This window comes from Miscanthus floridulus, chromosome 9 (genome assembly GCF_019320115.1).
Source record: "Miscanthus floridulus cultivar M001 chromosome 9, ASM1932011v1, whole genome shotgun sequence".
Classification (NCBI taxonomy): Eukaryota; Viridiplantae; Streptophyta; class Magnoliopsida; order Poales; family Poaceae; genus Miscanthus; species Miscanthus floridulus.
Genome location: NC_089588.1, coordinates 38,368,032 through 38,382,879, shown reverse-complemented (window position 1 = coordinate 38,382,879; position 14,848 = coordinate 38,368,032). Strand labels below are relative to the sequence as shown.

The 14,848-nt window shown below is 48.1% G+C and overlaps 1 protein-coding gene across 1 annotated transcript; it reads right to left on the bottom strand.

Annotated features, from left to right (window-relative positions):
• Positions 1 to 4,055: 4,055 nt before the first annotated feature.
• Positions 4,056 to 14,629, bottom strand: LOC136481766 (acetolactate synthase small subunit 1, chloroplastic-like). The gene is made up of 12 exons (XM_066479065.1): positions 14,334 to 14,629; positions 12,531 to 12,747; positions 12,306 to 12,389; positions 6,858 to 6,926; positions 6,698 to 6,781; positions 6,467 to 6,619; positions 5,828 to 5,914; positions 5,474 to 5,578; positions 5,260 to 5,382; positions 5,038 to 5,190; positions 4,569 to 4,634; positions 4,056 to 4,419 (listed from the first exon to the last, which is right to left on the bottom strand). Exons 1-12 carry the CDS (start codon positions 14,534 to 14,536, stop codon positions 4,336 to 4,338), a joined length of 1,428 nt encoding a protein of 475 aa, XP_066335162.1. The 5' UTR covers positions 14,537 to 14,629; the 3' UTR covers positions 4,056 to 4,335.
• Between the last annotated feature and the right edge of the window lie 219 nt (positions 14,630 to 14,848).

Here is a 14,848-nt window from a genome sequence, read left to right as displayed (position 1 = left end):
TTTCTTGAGTTTGCCCGTGTTCATGGAAATGTATATGGCACAGGTATTGAAGGGGTCGAATCTGTTATTGATGAGGGAAAGGTAAGACTACTACAATTTTTAATACAAATTTCTGAAAGACGAGCTACTTCATCTTTCCATTGCTTTTTCGTTTGAGAGGTGTATTCTCGACATTAATGTCCTAGGAACTCCATCCGTGAGGGCTTCTTCTCTTCAAGCAATATTCATCTTTGTATGCCCTCTGCCACTCTATCATTCAATGAACTAGAGAAGCGCCTTCGGCCACGGTATATTTGTGGTTCATGAAATATAAGTCTTTGGATAACCTCATGTGATGGGTTATCACATGCTTGATTTATTCTCTGCTCAATTGGTCATACAGGGGTAGTACTGAAACACAGAAGCACATCCAGAAACGACTCAGAAATGCTCGGGCTGAAATTCATCAGTCCAATGAATCAGATCTCTTCGATCATCTTTCGGTCAATGATGACCTTGAGACATGCTATGAGAATTTGAAGGTAATTCACCTAGAACATTGGCTACCTTGCCTGGATTTTTGTTTTCGATGCAAGACTCCAATTGTGACATTAATCTTTTCTAAATAATTGCTATTGTAACCTGCAGATGTTGCTATCTCTGGATGATACCAAGAAGATTCAGATGATTTTTCTAACCCTGATGAAGTACTTTTGCTTCCACTGTGCACTGATGCTTCAGTGTGTATTTTTTATGGCCAATCCCATTATCCTTCAGTTACCAAGGAGGGCAAAGAAACTGCAAGTTACTGTCATGTCGAAAACCGGATGTAATATATACCTATGCACCAACGTATATGTGTAATATACACGTTTTCAATGTATATTTAACTCTTATTACTCTTGTGTCTATACTAGATAAATGCACGTGCGTTGCACGGTTACAAACTTGATCATTTAAACAAAATAAAAAAAGCTAATAAACATTTTTGCATTGGGAACCCTAAACTATTTTTAAATCCATTTAGGTCTTCTTTGTTCTTTATCTTTAATTATTTATCAATTGGAACCATATTCCCTTTCTGTGCACTCCCCACATCATTCTCCTCTTTTTCCACTCTTGACAATCATATATATAGAAAAAATATATAAGAGATATTAATGTGGCAAAACAAAGATTGCTAAAATATGAAATTAAACATTGGATGATTATACTAATGTTGAATGAAGACTAGCTATATGTCAGTGTAGGACGTGGCAATAATTTCATTCCTCAGTTTTTTCTAGTTCTTGATCATCAACAGCCTGGGCTTCTAGTTCATGAGCAGCAGATGTCGTCTGTGCTTGTTTTTGAGCTACACGAAGTGACGAAGACTCGCAGTCGCGCTAGCTGGTGGAGCGATCACTCGATCAGGATTGTGCTGATCATGCGGTCTGGGGCCTGGACTTCCATCAGACTAACATATGGCCCAATAGGCCCAGTCAGGCCAGTTCGCTCGTCGCATCGTCCGCAAACCGCAACGACTCATCGTCATCGTTTTCCTACTCGCAAAAACAGACATCGGCCATGGCAGAGCCCTCCGTGTCTCGCCCAGGTGCAAGGACAGGGGGTGGTCACCGGAGGGTAGGTCTGGTGGCCGCCAGAGCTCACCATATTGGTGAATCCGCCCCTGGTTCGATCGACCCCGACGACGACGTCCGCGGTCCGCCTCCACATTTTCATGAACGCCCGCGTCAGAACCAGAGCCGCCGGCCGGTGCCCGCTACAAATGCAACGCGTTTGCTTTTGCGGCGGCGTCCGCGCGTCGGCCGTGGAGCTCTGCCGGAGGCCCTTCTGCTACTGGTGGAAGCCCAGGGGCGGGCGTCGCACGAGGGGTACGCCGTACGCGGCAGGCTCAAAGTCGTATCAAACTCGGAGTTCGAGCGCGCGCACGAAGAAAGTGTTGGACGAAAGCAGTCTATATTTTTTAGGTGTAATAACAGATATCCAACACGTTTTGCCCGTCTTCAAAGACTTCCCTGCGCCCACGGACGCGCGCGAGGGTGCGCGCCTCGTACTAGTATCTTGAAACATTGAGACTCATCAGATATGTTGCATTCCAATAAAAAAAAATTGCACCAACGATACAGGTCCATTACGTATGGATGGGCATGGGCATGGGCATGTTTTGTTAGATTAGATCAAATTGCAAGTTATAATTTCTAGTTTTGCTGTTGTATAATAAAATGTAAGATATATAATTCTTCTCTTGCCTCGATCGAGTGAGATAATGTTTGATCATATCCGTCTCCATGCGTTCCACTCTCCTAAATATTGGCATTTCTTCTTCTTCTTTGAAACAAAGGCATGCCGCGCTCAATTAAGACGAAAGAACAATAAAATGTACAAAAAGGTTAGCCAACCGAGTTACCAAAATGACACATGAGGGGCTAATCACCCAACAACATGGTTGAGCACAAACACGACACATTATCATGAATCATCGTTGCCGAGCATGGAAGCCAAGCTGCCAGCAGCACCGACTTTCCATGGCAGGCCACCCACTAGTCAACCCCCCCCCCCCCCCCCCCCGACGAGTCTAAAGGTAACGGCCGCCACATGTCATCATTGCCAAGCTCAAACACCTAAGAGTAGCTACGACTTCCAGTTGCGAACCCACGTCTCGCATCGAAGCCACGGCGATAATCTAGATGTGACGCCTTCAAGAAGAGAGCGACGCCGATGGCGCCACCGTCGCACGTCCAAAGTGGACCGGGTTTTTACCCTTGGATGACATGCTAGAGGAGAAACACGACACCACCAATGGGGAAACAGCGCCCAACGGCGTCACCGTCGCTAAGGCTATCGCTCGGTGGCGGAGCTACAGGGTATGCACCGGCATACCCTGCGCAACCTGTATGTATAGTATATGTATGCGTATATTTGTAAGCAAACTCAATCGAACGACGAGGTTGCGGCTGCTTTGCGACCTCGACGGCCTTTTCAGGCCCACGTGGTGACGCAGGCACGAGGCCACATCACATGACGGCCTTTTAGGCCCACGTGCACGCAGCCACGTGACAGGAGGTCAGGAGGGTTCTCACGTCTTGCCTTCCAGTTCTAGCCGCCTTGGCTTTTAGCCGTTCGTGATCTAGATCGTGGTGCCGTGGTGGTCTCCCTTGATCGATGGGAAAGATGCCTACCGGTTGCCGCCCAGCCATCGTAGCCTCGTTCGTTCTGGCAATGATTGAAAGCCATCATGGCCTCGTCCAGGTATTGAAGATTAAGACTTCAGAATGACTCTGCAATGGAGTCTTTGCCTGCAGTCTCGAATCGATGAATCTGCACAGGCGTTCAGGCCAAGCTGCAAGTACGCAACATCGAGATCAACATATCCTCATTCCGCCTAGGCTACGCTTCCGCGACTAACTCCTGGCCCAATAGCCGACTACCGAGATGAGGTTCAATCTCTACTATTTTCTCTTTTTTTAATCCTATCAATTTTCATTGCTAATATCATTGAGTTATCTCTATATTTGTAACAATATATTGTTTTAGCTGTTTATATTCTAATTTATGGATGGTTTCAATTAAATCTTCAAATTGAAGACTTATCGTGTACTTTTAGTTTGCGTATATTGAATTATATGTTACAAATTCATAATTCTTATCGAATTATCAAATGGTTTTACAAAATTATATATGAAAAAAATTTGGCTGGCATACCCTAGAGCAAAATCCTAGAGTCGCCACTGCTATTGCCGCAAGAACCCTCTAGCATGAAACAAAAGCTAGACATAGTGTAACAAATGCTAGAAAAGCCAAAACGTTATTGACATGGATGGGACGTCCCCAAGGCCCAGGGAGTCGCGGCTGTTCAAGGGCAGCGGTCGTGCACTCGTGCGAGGAAGTGGACCGGATATCGTCGAGTGGGGGAGTGGTATTAAGATTAAATGGGCCAGTATCCATTCACGGTGTGCTCGACTGCAGACCGGACCAGCCCAACCCAAGCAAGGGAACCTATTCATGGTGCGAATTGATTACGGGCTTACCGCCCAAAATCCCAAACCAAACAGCACATTAGTTGGGCAATATGGTTTCTCTGAATATATCTTGCCTTTCCTTCAACTAGGATACGTATACAACCTGTGTAATGAAAATATTGGACCCCGGATATGGTTTCTCCCCATGTGCTGCGTGATACTTGCATAAGCAAGAAGCTTAACAGCATTAGCACGTAGCAACCCAGACAATATATTGTCCACAGTTCTCACCCTAGGATTTTTGAATGATTCCTCCACTTCCATGCTAAATAAGTCAAAAAATGGCCGTGCGATCTGAATCGTGGAGTGTTATGTCGATCTGCAAAATGGAGAATTACAGAGGGAGGGAAAACCCACGGAGGTATTTGGAGTCAACTCCAGACTCACGGAGCAGAGCCACCCGTCCTGTCCGTGCAACCTGCACATGCATCAAGCATCTCATCACTTTAGCATTGGATCCAGTCCACCAGACATAGAAAGCTCGGACAATTTTGCTCATGGGTCATGCATGTAATGGGCTAATGGTAGACATGAATGTGAATTAGAAGCTCAATGGTCAATACAAACCTCACAGATACCATATTGCTCCAGCATCTTCTGCAATCTAACCATTCTGTCAATATCTCCGGTGAGCTGCATATGCCAACAAGGTTATTGCTCACTAGTCATGGCGCCAAGGAAACATTATTGATTAAGGAAATTGGTACAAGTATGAATGCGTATTAATCAAAAACAAAGGGGAAAATCATTGGTCAAGCCAAAAAATATATATAAAAATTTTGAATCAGTCTTCTACAACTACAATGGACAGTTGATAAAAATTTCAGTAGCTGACCTTATTTTACCTTTTAACATAAATATACTATGTCACTTCATGGTAGGATCATAACTACATGATGAAGTCAATGATAAACCATATGGTGTTTCTACTGTCCCAAGGATTTTATACAAGTAGATTAAATTGTCATAATTTTGGAAGGATATTAGAGTGCTACATGAGGTAAGTGCCAGTAAACATTCTTTCAATAATAGTTACCAGTAGTGTAATCGTGTGGTCTGATATGTCAACTTTTTGTGCCTCAAAAATCTGAGCAATATCTAAGACATCCCTTCGAGCTGTAGCATTTGCAGCAACCTTTATGATCATTAACTCTCTTCCAACAAATGGTAAGTGAGTAAAATCCTGGACCTGAGAAACCAAAATGACTTTCAGCATGACTTCTATAACAATCATGCAAACTGCAATGTTAATTTTTACCTCATGAACATCAATGAGCTTGTACAGTTGATGTACTAGCTTGGCAATGGATTCATCAGTTCCGGGAACAACAGTAGTGATGTGAGAAGTTCCTTCTTTTGCAGCTGGACCAACAGCAAGACTCTGGGAAAGTGATGGTTACTGTTTAGCAAGGACTGGATTATGCAATTACCAAAATAAAGGGAGCATAAAATACTAAATTGATTTGTACAACCTGAATATTGTAGCCCCTTCTGGAGAAAACACCTGTTACAACATTGAGAACTCCAGGGACATCATTCACAAGAATTGATAGAGTATGTGAACAAAACCCTGTTGGCTGAAGCAATAAGAAATTGCTAGTTTAGTTTATAAATAGTTAAATTTAGTTGCAGTAATTGTATTTTCGATTCTTCACTGTGAACCATAATTTAGTTATATATCTAGTCTCAAATTTGGATTCAGGGTACTCATGCGGTCATGTCTTTTAACTTTTAACAAGACAATAGTGAAATGAGTACAACTATAGATGTAGATCATCTCTAGCTAGCACCAAACAGTTCAAAGTTAATAGAACACAAGACCGTACATCACCATCAGTCATAACACCCCAATGAGCATCCAGAATTTGACTTGATGAGAAGCTTTCATAAGATTCCACTGGATAAACATCACCCTGGGTAGAAGCAGAGAAGCACATATAAAAAACTCATTCAAAATTCAAACTAACAGTGTGAGGATGATAAAAAGTATTCCAGAAAACATGACAACAATAAGAAAAAGAATGTGCGAGTATTTTCTTACTCTAGTAACTAATGATACTGCCAAAATACTTAAAGAGTCCAAAAAACAAATTAAGTAATGCATTCGTGCTATTTGACTGCAATGTCAGATATGTGCAAATAGGAAAATATATAAATGACAACATGTGCATGTGCACACATACAAGGTTCACATTGGAGGGACTAATGTTACTAAACTATCAATAGCAATAAGAAATTTCCTCAGAAAGACAAATGGAGTCGTACTTACTACTTAGTACCCAATTCAACAGAAAGAACACCAACTAAAACCAATTCAACGAGATGAACCAATTGTCCACATGAAGCTAATCAATAGGAAGCATAAAACTAGGCAAATATCAGTTGAAAAACATCGTAACCGTGACGAGAAGCTAAAGCACACATCATACATAAGTCATTGTCAGATCACAATTGTGGTTTCTTACCCCTGAAGATTCATCTGGATTCTGATCGACTGCCCTCACACCAGTGTTTTGCCCGAAATTTGAAGGTATTGCCATTTCGAGATCAGGATAAGAAGCTGCAGAGAACCTCCAAAACGGAGCAGTTTCTCCCATTCTTTCACGGCGCAAAGCTATCTAAAAGACAAATGTTCATTAGGTCTAGTAAAGAACAAGATCACGATATACTTTCACTATTTTCTGAACAAGAATGACCTTGCCAGTTCTAGCAATTTCTCTGATCCCATATTTGCTCAGAGTCTTCTGTATTGCAACCATCTTTCCAGGATCTCCAGTTACCTTTAACATAACCACAAAGAACCATAAGAAGGACAACATGAGTAATCTCTGAGTCAAGACACACCAAAGATATTACCTCAATAGTTAGTGTATGGTCTGAAAGATCAACCACTTCTGCTTTGAAAATGCGAACCAAACCCATTATCTGCATTCACAACTAGAGATGTCAGCCAAACAACAAAGTTTAGTAGTGACAGGTCCACAGACCTGATCTGTAATGTCCCTGTTGTCAATTTTCATATTTCTCTATACAAAAAAATGATCAACATTTAATGTTCAGTTTTAGAGTTACATGGCAAGTGCAGATACTGATAGATAAGCCTAGTGCTAAAGCACTTGTATCTTACTTTTCCTACACTTTTTACTTTCCTTGGCTTCTAAGCCTAGTGTTACGAATATGCTCAGCATCCACTTTAGTAGTTAGAATATGCTGTAACAAGTGGGAGGCCCCTTTACCTATAAAGGGCAAGCGAGTGTCATTGTAAAAACAAGCCATTGCATTTCCATTCAATCCAAGCGGCCAAGGGCCAAGCTGCCCTCTGTTAGTTCCAGATCTAAATCGGAGATCCAATCGGACCAACAATCTGGTTGGAGCAGACAGGGTTCTTGAGTGAGCGAGCGCCATGTCCACCGCCAGTCACATCGCGAGAGTGCGCGCCGCCGCGGGTGACAGAGCCGACGATCGGGCGACGCGCCTTGCTGCCGCAGAGGCAGCGGCTGCGGCGGTGGCCGAGACGGCCTGGCAACAGCACTGCGCGCCGGGATGGAGCGGGAGCCAAAGCCAGCCAGAGGATCACGTTGCCCGGTCGGGCGCCGCCGCCAGTCGCCGTCACTAGAGCGGCGGCGTGGTCGGCGTGGCCGCTCCCCGGTGGTGCAGACGGTCTACTGCGACTCCGGAGCAGGAACGTCGTGGCTGATGCTCACCAAGTCTAACTACCACAAGTGGAGCTTGCTGATGAAGGTCAAGTTGCAGGCCCAACGGTTGTGGGAAGCGGTTCACGTCGGCGGCGTCAACTACGACGACGATCGCCGGGCGCTGGAGGCGTTGTGCGCCACCGTCCCCACCGAGCTCGGCGCCTCCCTCGCTAACAAGGCTACGGCAAAGCTGACGTGGGAATCAATCGCCGCGGCACGCTTCGGCGAAGATCGTGTGCGCCGAGCGACGTTACAGCGCCTCCGAGGGGAGTGGGAAGGCCCCGCCTTTCAGCCTGGTGAGCAAGTCGAGGACTTTGCCCTTCGTCTTACCAATCTGATGGAGCAGATGGCGCGCAACGGCGACACCGACTTCAAGGGGGAGCGCGCAGTGGAGAAATTCCTCCGCTGCATGCCGAAGAGGTACGCGCAGATCGTCAATTTGATCGAGACGCTCCTCGACTTCGAGCAGTTCACCATCGAGGACGTCACCGGAAGGCTCAAGGTGGTGCAAGACCGCGAGCAGGCGCTGGACTCCGAGCAGGGTGCCGCCAGAGGCAAGCTACTGTACACGATGAAGCAGTGGCGCGCCTTCGACAAGAAGGAGGAAGGATCCGGCTCGTCCGACTCCAAGGAGCGCCGCCGATGTCCACGCGGCGACAAGAAGGAGAAGGGACCCCGGGGCCAGGTCTGCGGGGCGGATGGCGGCGCCGCTGGCGAGTGCAAGGCCACCCGGGATGACACCTGCAACAACTGTGGTAGGACTGGCCACTAGGCCAAGGACTGCCGCCCTCCTCCACGACGCAGTGGGCAGGCTCACGTTGCGCAAGCAAAGGAGCAGGATGCTACCCTGTTCCTGGCGCATGGATGCGTCGAGCTGCAGCAAGACACAGGGGAGGGGGTGAAAGGTCCAAGCTTTCCCCTTTCCAGGTCAGCTGGCTCCGCCGAGCTCCACCTCGACGAACCACACGCCCATGCCTTCCACGGCAAAGGTGCCGCCGATGACAAGATCGACGGCTGGTACCTCGACACCGGTGCGACGCACCACATGACTGGTCGGCGCAAGTTCTTCTCCGACCTGGACTCCCGCGTGAAGGGCTCCGTCAAGTTCGGTGATGCCTCCGCCGTCGAGATTAAGGGCGTCGGCTCGGTCATCTTCAAGGCCAAGACGGGGGAGCGTCGTCTTCTCACCGGGGTGTACTACATCCCAGCCTTGAAGAACTCCATCATCAGCGTCGGGCAGCTGGACGAGAACGGCTCGCGGGTGGAGATTGAGGACGGTGTGATGCGCATCTGGGATAGAGGCCGCCGTCTTCTCGCCAAGGTGAACCACGGAAGCAACCGCCTTTATGTGCACCATGTATAGGTGGCGCACCCCCTCTGTCTTGCTGCGCGCCAAGCTGATGAAGCGTGGCGCTGGCACGAGTGCTTCGGGCACCTTCACTTCGAAGCCCTGAAGCAGCTCAGCAAGGAGATGGTCCGCGGCATGCCCTGCGTCGACCACGTCGAGCAGCTCTGCAACACCTATGTGGTGACCAAGCTGAAGCCTCCTACCGCGCCACCGAGCAGCTCGAGCTGGTCCACGGCGACCTCTGCGCACCAGTGTCACCGGCCACTCCTAGAGGTTGGCGCTACTTCCTACTGCTTGTCGACAACGCCACCCTCTATATGTGGGCCGTGCTGCTCGATTCTAAGGCGGCAGCTGCGGACGCCATCAAGCGCCACCAGGCAGCCACGGAGAAGGAGTGAGGCCGCAAGCTCCGTGTGCTCCGCACGGACAACGGCGGTGAATTCACGGCAGCTGAGTTCGCGGCGTACTGCGCCGACGAGGGGATTATGCCACTACTCCGCGCCCTACTCACCGCAGCCGAACGGCGTGGTCGAGTGCCGCAATCAGACGGTGGTGGCAGTAGCGCGCGCGCTCCTCAAGCAGAACAGCATGCCAGCGGTCTACTGGGGAGAGGCCGTTATGACCGTCGTACACCTGCTCAACCGCTCTCCGACCAGTGCGCTCGACGGCAAGACGTCGTATGAGGCCTGGCACGGTCGCAAGCCGGCGGTCAGCTACCTGCGCGTCTTCAGCTGCCTTGCCTTCGTCAAGAGCTGAACCTGCCGACGATCGCAGCTCGCCGGGGGTCTTCATCGTCTACGCAGAGGGGGCCAAGGCCTACCGCTTGCTCGACCCGGCGACACGGCGCGTGCGCGTGGCGCGCGACGTTGTGTTTGATGAAGGACGCGGCTGGGCATGGGACAAGGCGATGGATGACGGGTCGGCGACCACGTTTCGCAACTTCACCGTCGAGTACGCGTGGGCTGGAGGTGTTGAGGAAGCACAAGGTGCATCTTCATCGACGTATTGGTCTTCATCACTAGCACCGACCTCTTCACCAACTCCGCCTCGTTCGCCGTCACCAAATCCGGGGGAACTCGGCATCCCATCGGCGGTGGTCGGTAGTCCATAGGCAGCAGCTCCGACCTCTCCTGCACCGCAGCCGACCTCTCCGACCTCTACAGCATTGCAGCTGATTTCTCCAGCGTACCAGCCGACCTCCTCGGCGTCTTCTACCTCGCCCGCTGCGACACCAGCGCACGTAGGGCAGACGGAGGTCGAGTACGCCACGCCGCTAGAGGACGATGAAGACCGCCTAGACGCCTACTACGACACGACAATGAGCCTCTATGATACCGCATGGTGGCAAGCATCTTCGGCGACCAGTTTTCACCGGACCAGCCCGAGAGGCTCTTCGCCCAGCTTCATCTGACGCACGCCGGTGAGCCGACCACTTTTGCTGAGGCGCAGGGTGATCCGGCGTGGCGGGCGGCAATGGAGCAAGAGCTCAAGTCCATCGAGCAAAACTGCCTGACGGCCACCGCCCTATCACCCTAAAGTGGGTGTTCAAGCTCAAGAAGGATGAGCTGGGCACGGTGATCAAGCACAAGACGCGGCTGGTAGCACGCGGCTTCATCCAGCAGGATGGGATCAACTACGACGACGCCTTAGCCCCCGTGGCGCGTATGGAGTCAGTCCGTGTCCTCCTCGAGCTGGCGGCTCAAGAGGGGTGGCAAGTCCACCACATGGACGTGAAGTCCGCCTTCCTCAACGGCGACCTCAAGGAGGATGTCTACGTGCGCCAGCCACCTGGCTACGCCGTCGCCGGAGAAGAGGGGAAGGTGTACTGCCTACGCAAGGCACTCTATGGCCTACGCCAGGCACCGCGCGCCTAGAACGCGAAGCTCGACGCCACACTCAAGAAGCTGGGCTTCAAACAGAGCGCGCATGAGGCGGCGGTGTACCGACGGGGCAGTGGATGCAACGTTCTACTAGTCAGCGTCAACGTCGACGACCTCATCATCACCGGCGCTGAAGGGCAGAAGGTGGAGGTGTTCAAGGTGTAGATGAAGAAGGCGTTCGACATGAGTGCCCTCGGCCTCCTCTGCTTCTACCTCGGCGTCGAAGTGCGCCAGGACGCCAGCGGGATCGCCCGCCGCCAAGCCCACTACACCAAGCGCATCCTTGAGCTCGGCGGCATGACAGGCTGCAATCTGGCCCACACCCCGATGGAGAAGTTCAAACTGAGTCGAGAGAGCACGGCGGAGGAGGTCGATCCAACCCATTACCGGCGGCTGATCGAGAGCTTGCGCTACTTGGTCCATACCCGGCCGGACATCACGTTCGCCGTCGGGTACATAAGCCGGTTCATGGAGCGGCCAACGATGGAGCATCTGCAGGCCGTCAAGCAAATCCTACGCTACGTGGCGGGCACCCTCGACTACGGTCTTCACTACGGAAGGGCCCCCAACACGGCGCAGTTCGTCGGCTACTGCGACAGCGACCTCGCCGGCGATGTGGATACCAGCAAGAGCACAACCGGGACTATATTCTTCCTCGGTGATTGCTTGGTCAGCTGGCAATCCCTCAAGCAGAAGGTGGTGGCCCTCTGAAGCTATGAAGCGGAGTACATCGTCACCACCACTGCCGCAACACAGGCGCTGTGGCTGTCAAGGATGCTGGCAGAGCTCCTTGACAGGAAGGTGGATGTGGTTGAGCTGAAGATGGACAGCAAGTCTGCTATAGCTCTGGCCAAGAACCCTGTCTTCCATGAAAGAAGCAAGCACATCTGCATCAAGTACCACTTCATCAGAGATTGCTTGGAGGGCGGAAGCATCAAGGCCAGCCACATTGCCACTACTGATCAGCTAGCTGACATTCTCACCAAGTCGATGGGGAAGTCAGTTCCAGGAGATGAGAGAGAGGATTGGGCTACAGCAGATCACCTCCAGTGCTTGGCACAAGGCTTAGAGGGAGACTGATAGATAAGCCTAGTGCTAAAGCACTTGTATCTTACTTTTCCTACACCTTTTACTTTCCTTGGCTTCCAAGCCTAATGTTAGCAATATGCTCAGCATCCACTTTAGCGGTTAGAATATGTTGTAGCAAGTGGAAATCCCCTTTGCCTATAAAGGGCAAGGGAGTGTCATTGTAAAAACAAGTCATTGCATTTCCATTCAATCCTAGCGGCCAAGGGCCAAGCTGCCCTCTGATAGTTCCAGATCTGAGTCTGAGATCCAATCGGGCCAACAGATACATTTTGAAAGATGTGTATGTTTGTACCTCAGGTAGCTTTTCTCGCTCTGCATTTACTTTTATAAGCATAAGTTCTCTTTCAACTTGTGGTTCCATTGATAAGTCATCAACCTGTTTATTAATCCAAATATTAAGCTATGAGTACAAGATACACTATTGAACAGAATAAGGACAGACCAACAAGCAATGAGTTTCACGGCATATTAGTTATCAATCATTCCATAAGTCAAATGGTACAGGAAAATGACTAACCTTTATGACATTAACAAGTTTGTTTAGTTGCTCTACAACCTGGTTCAATATTTTGTCTGTTCCTGACACTACTATTGTAAATAATGCTTTATCCTTGTTCAACCCAACAGCCAATGACTCGATGTTATATCCTCTTCTAGCAAAAACCCCAGCAATTCGATTGATCATCCCACTTTCATCACCAACAAAAATTGATAGCGTGTGACGCTTTATAACCCTACAAATTAAGGAAAGTTCATCAAGGCACATCAGTGAGAAACTGCAGTAGACGTTGTTAATAATAAATAATTAGTTGTATATGCTTAATAGCACTTTGCCACAGGATCGAACTATCTACAACACTTACAGTTTAAGCATGCTACTTCGCTGTTTAGTTGTTCCCTAGGTTCCTGGAAGAAAAGAACTAAAATAGCATATAACAGAGAATAGTTTTTTCAATTGATATTGATCAAACTGAACTTGAGAAGAAAAATAGAGGTTTAAGTTGTATTACAGTTTACATCGCTTTAGCAAAAATTCAATAAACATGGAAGATTACTCATTGTTTATTTGAGTGAAAATAAACATGTTTCATGAGTTCACTATTGATCCTGAAAGCTTCTTTTTATGAGTGAAAATATTACACTTTTTCCAACATAAAGATACGTACAAACTAAAGCAAGAACTGGTTGCTACATGTTTTCCAATAGGACCATTGGTGCCAATTGGTAAAGTATATCAACAATAAAGTGTAGAAAGTAGAAGCATTCATTATTTTGGCAGATTATCCATGTTTTTCCTAAGGTATAAAAATGTGCCACGCCATAATGTATCTTACCAACCATTTGAATTAGCATTTTTGTATTATACATGCCTTTGCTTTGCACTATTGATCCCACTACAACATTCTAGAGTTTTACATCAGCAATTGAGTTTTATTTTCACAATCAGTGCAGAGAGCTGCGGGTCATTTCATTAAAGAATAGTGATAAGTTAAAAAAAGAAAAGAAAAGAAACAATCATGACTCAAACCCATATTTGCAATATAACTAACAATTTGGAAAGAGAATGAAAAACATAGATCCCACAGCATAAGTTCATGCTTTACTCTCACAAAATGCAATCATCCGTCTATTCCATTTGTCATGTGAATAAAAATCTAGCTTTTTGTTGGTTATATTATCTAAAACCCAATTCATTTCTTTAGTGTTTGAACTTACTCTGTGAATCTAAATCATATACTAGTAGCAAGACCATCAAATTACATTATATGCCATATGGCACAATAACGAAAACAGTAGCATATTGATTTGTTTATTTTCTTAAACAATACCAGACCAAAGGTACAAGGATTTTTAATTTTCATATTAATATGATCATCATAATGTAACCGATGCCTTTGATACCCCCACTGCACTAATGATCAACACCAAAATGTGTTGCCCCTTCCAGAATTACTAAAAGATGATGATCTCTGAAACTATTTTCCTTAACAATTCATGTGCCCTGTATAATCATGTAAAGCACTACCAAAATTCCGTTTTTGTTAGGGACGGCAATGCAAGATTTCAACATAACAACCTGGTCAGCACAATCCATCTGGCAAATCTCGCCAAGATCCACAATAATCTGGCTTCTAGCAGTCTACAAAGCTAGCTCTGCTAAATTCTTCACAAACGACATAGTCCCATCCGCGCAATACAACGACACATTACATCAATTGAAAGGGGAAAAAACCCCGATTGGAGAATGCTCCTGCGTCCTCCCCTTAGTCCCGCGAACAAGATTCCACACGAAGTTCAAAGAGAGATACGGAGATCTTACGAGTGATTCGAACGGGGCAGCACCGGCGCCACGCCGCCGGTCGCCGGAGAAGAGGAGGCGGCGGCGGCGACCGCAACTGAGCGCGCCCTCGGCCCCGCCGTGAAACCCACCGCCGGCGTCGGCGGCCGGCAGTCCACGCGGGACCCGGCCCCCGACCCGGAGGTGGCGAGGCCGAGTCGGGAGATGATCGCAGCATCGTTCATGGCGAACGGATGCCGGAGATGCCGAGGGGGAACGCCGCGGCGGGGGTTTTGAGGGGAGGGAGAGGGACTTTTGTGTCAGCGCGCACGCGCGGACGGATGAGGTGGTTGTTCCCAAGCTAGGATTGGCGGCTCCGTGGTACACGGTACAGCAAGGTCGCATCACCTTTTTTTTTTCTTTTTCTTTTTTTTTTATTAGGACGGCCGCACAACTTTGTATTAAAGCCGGATATCTTCAAAGATCTTTCTAAGATCATAAAGTCATTTCCTGTTAAAATTTGTGTCTTACATTTTTGCTAGATTTGGTTCTTTCGG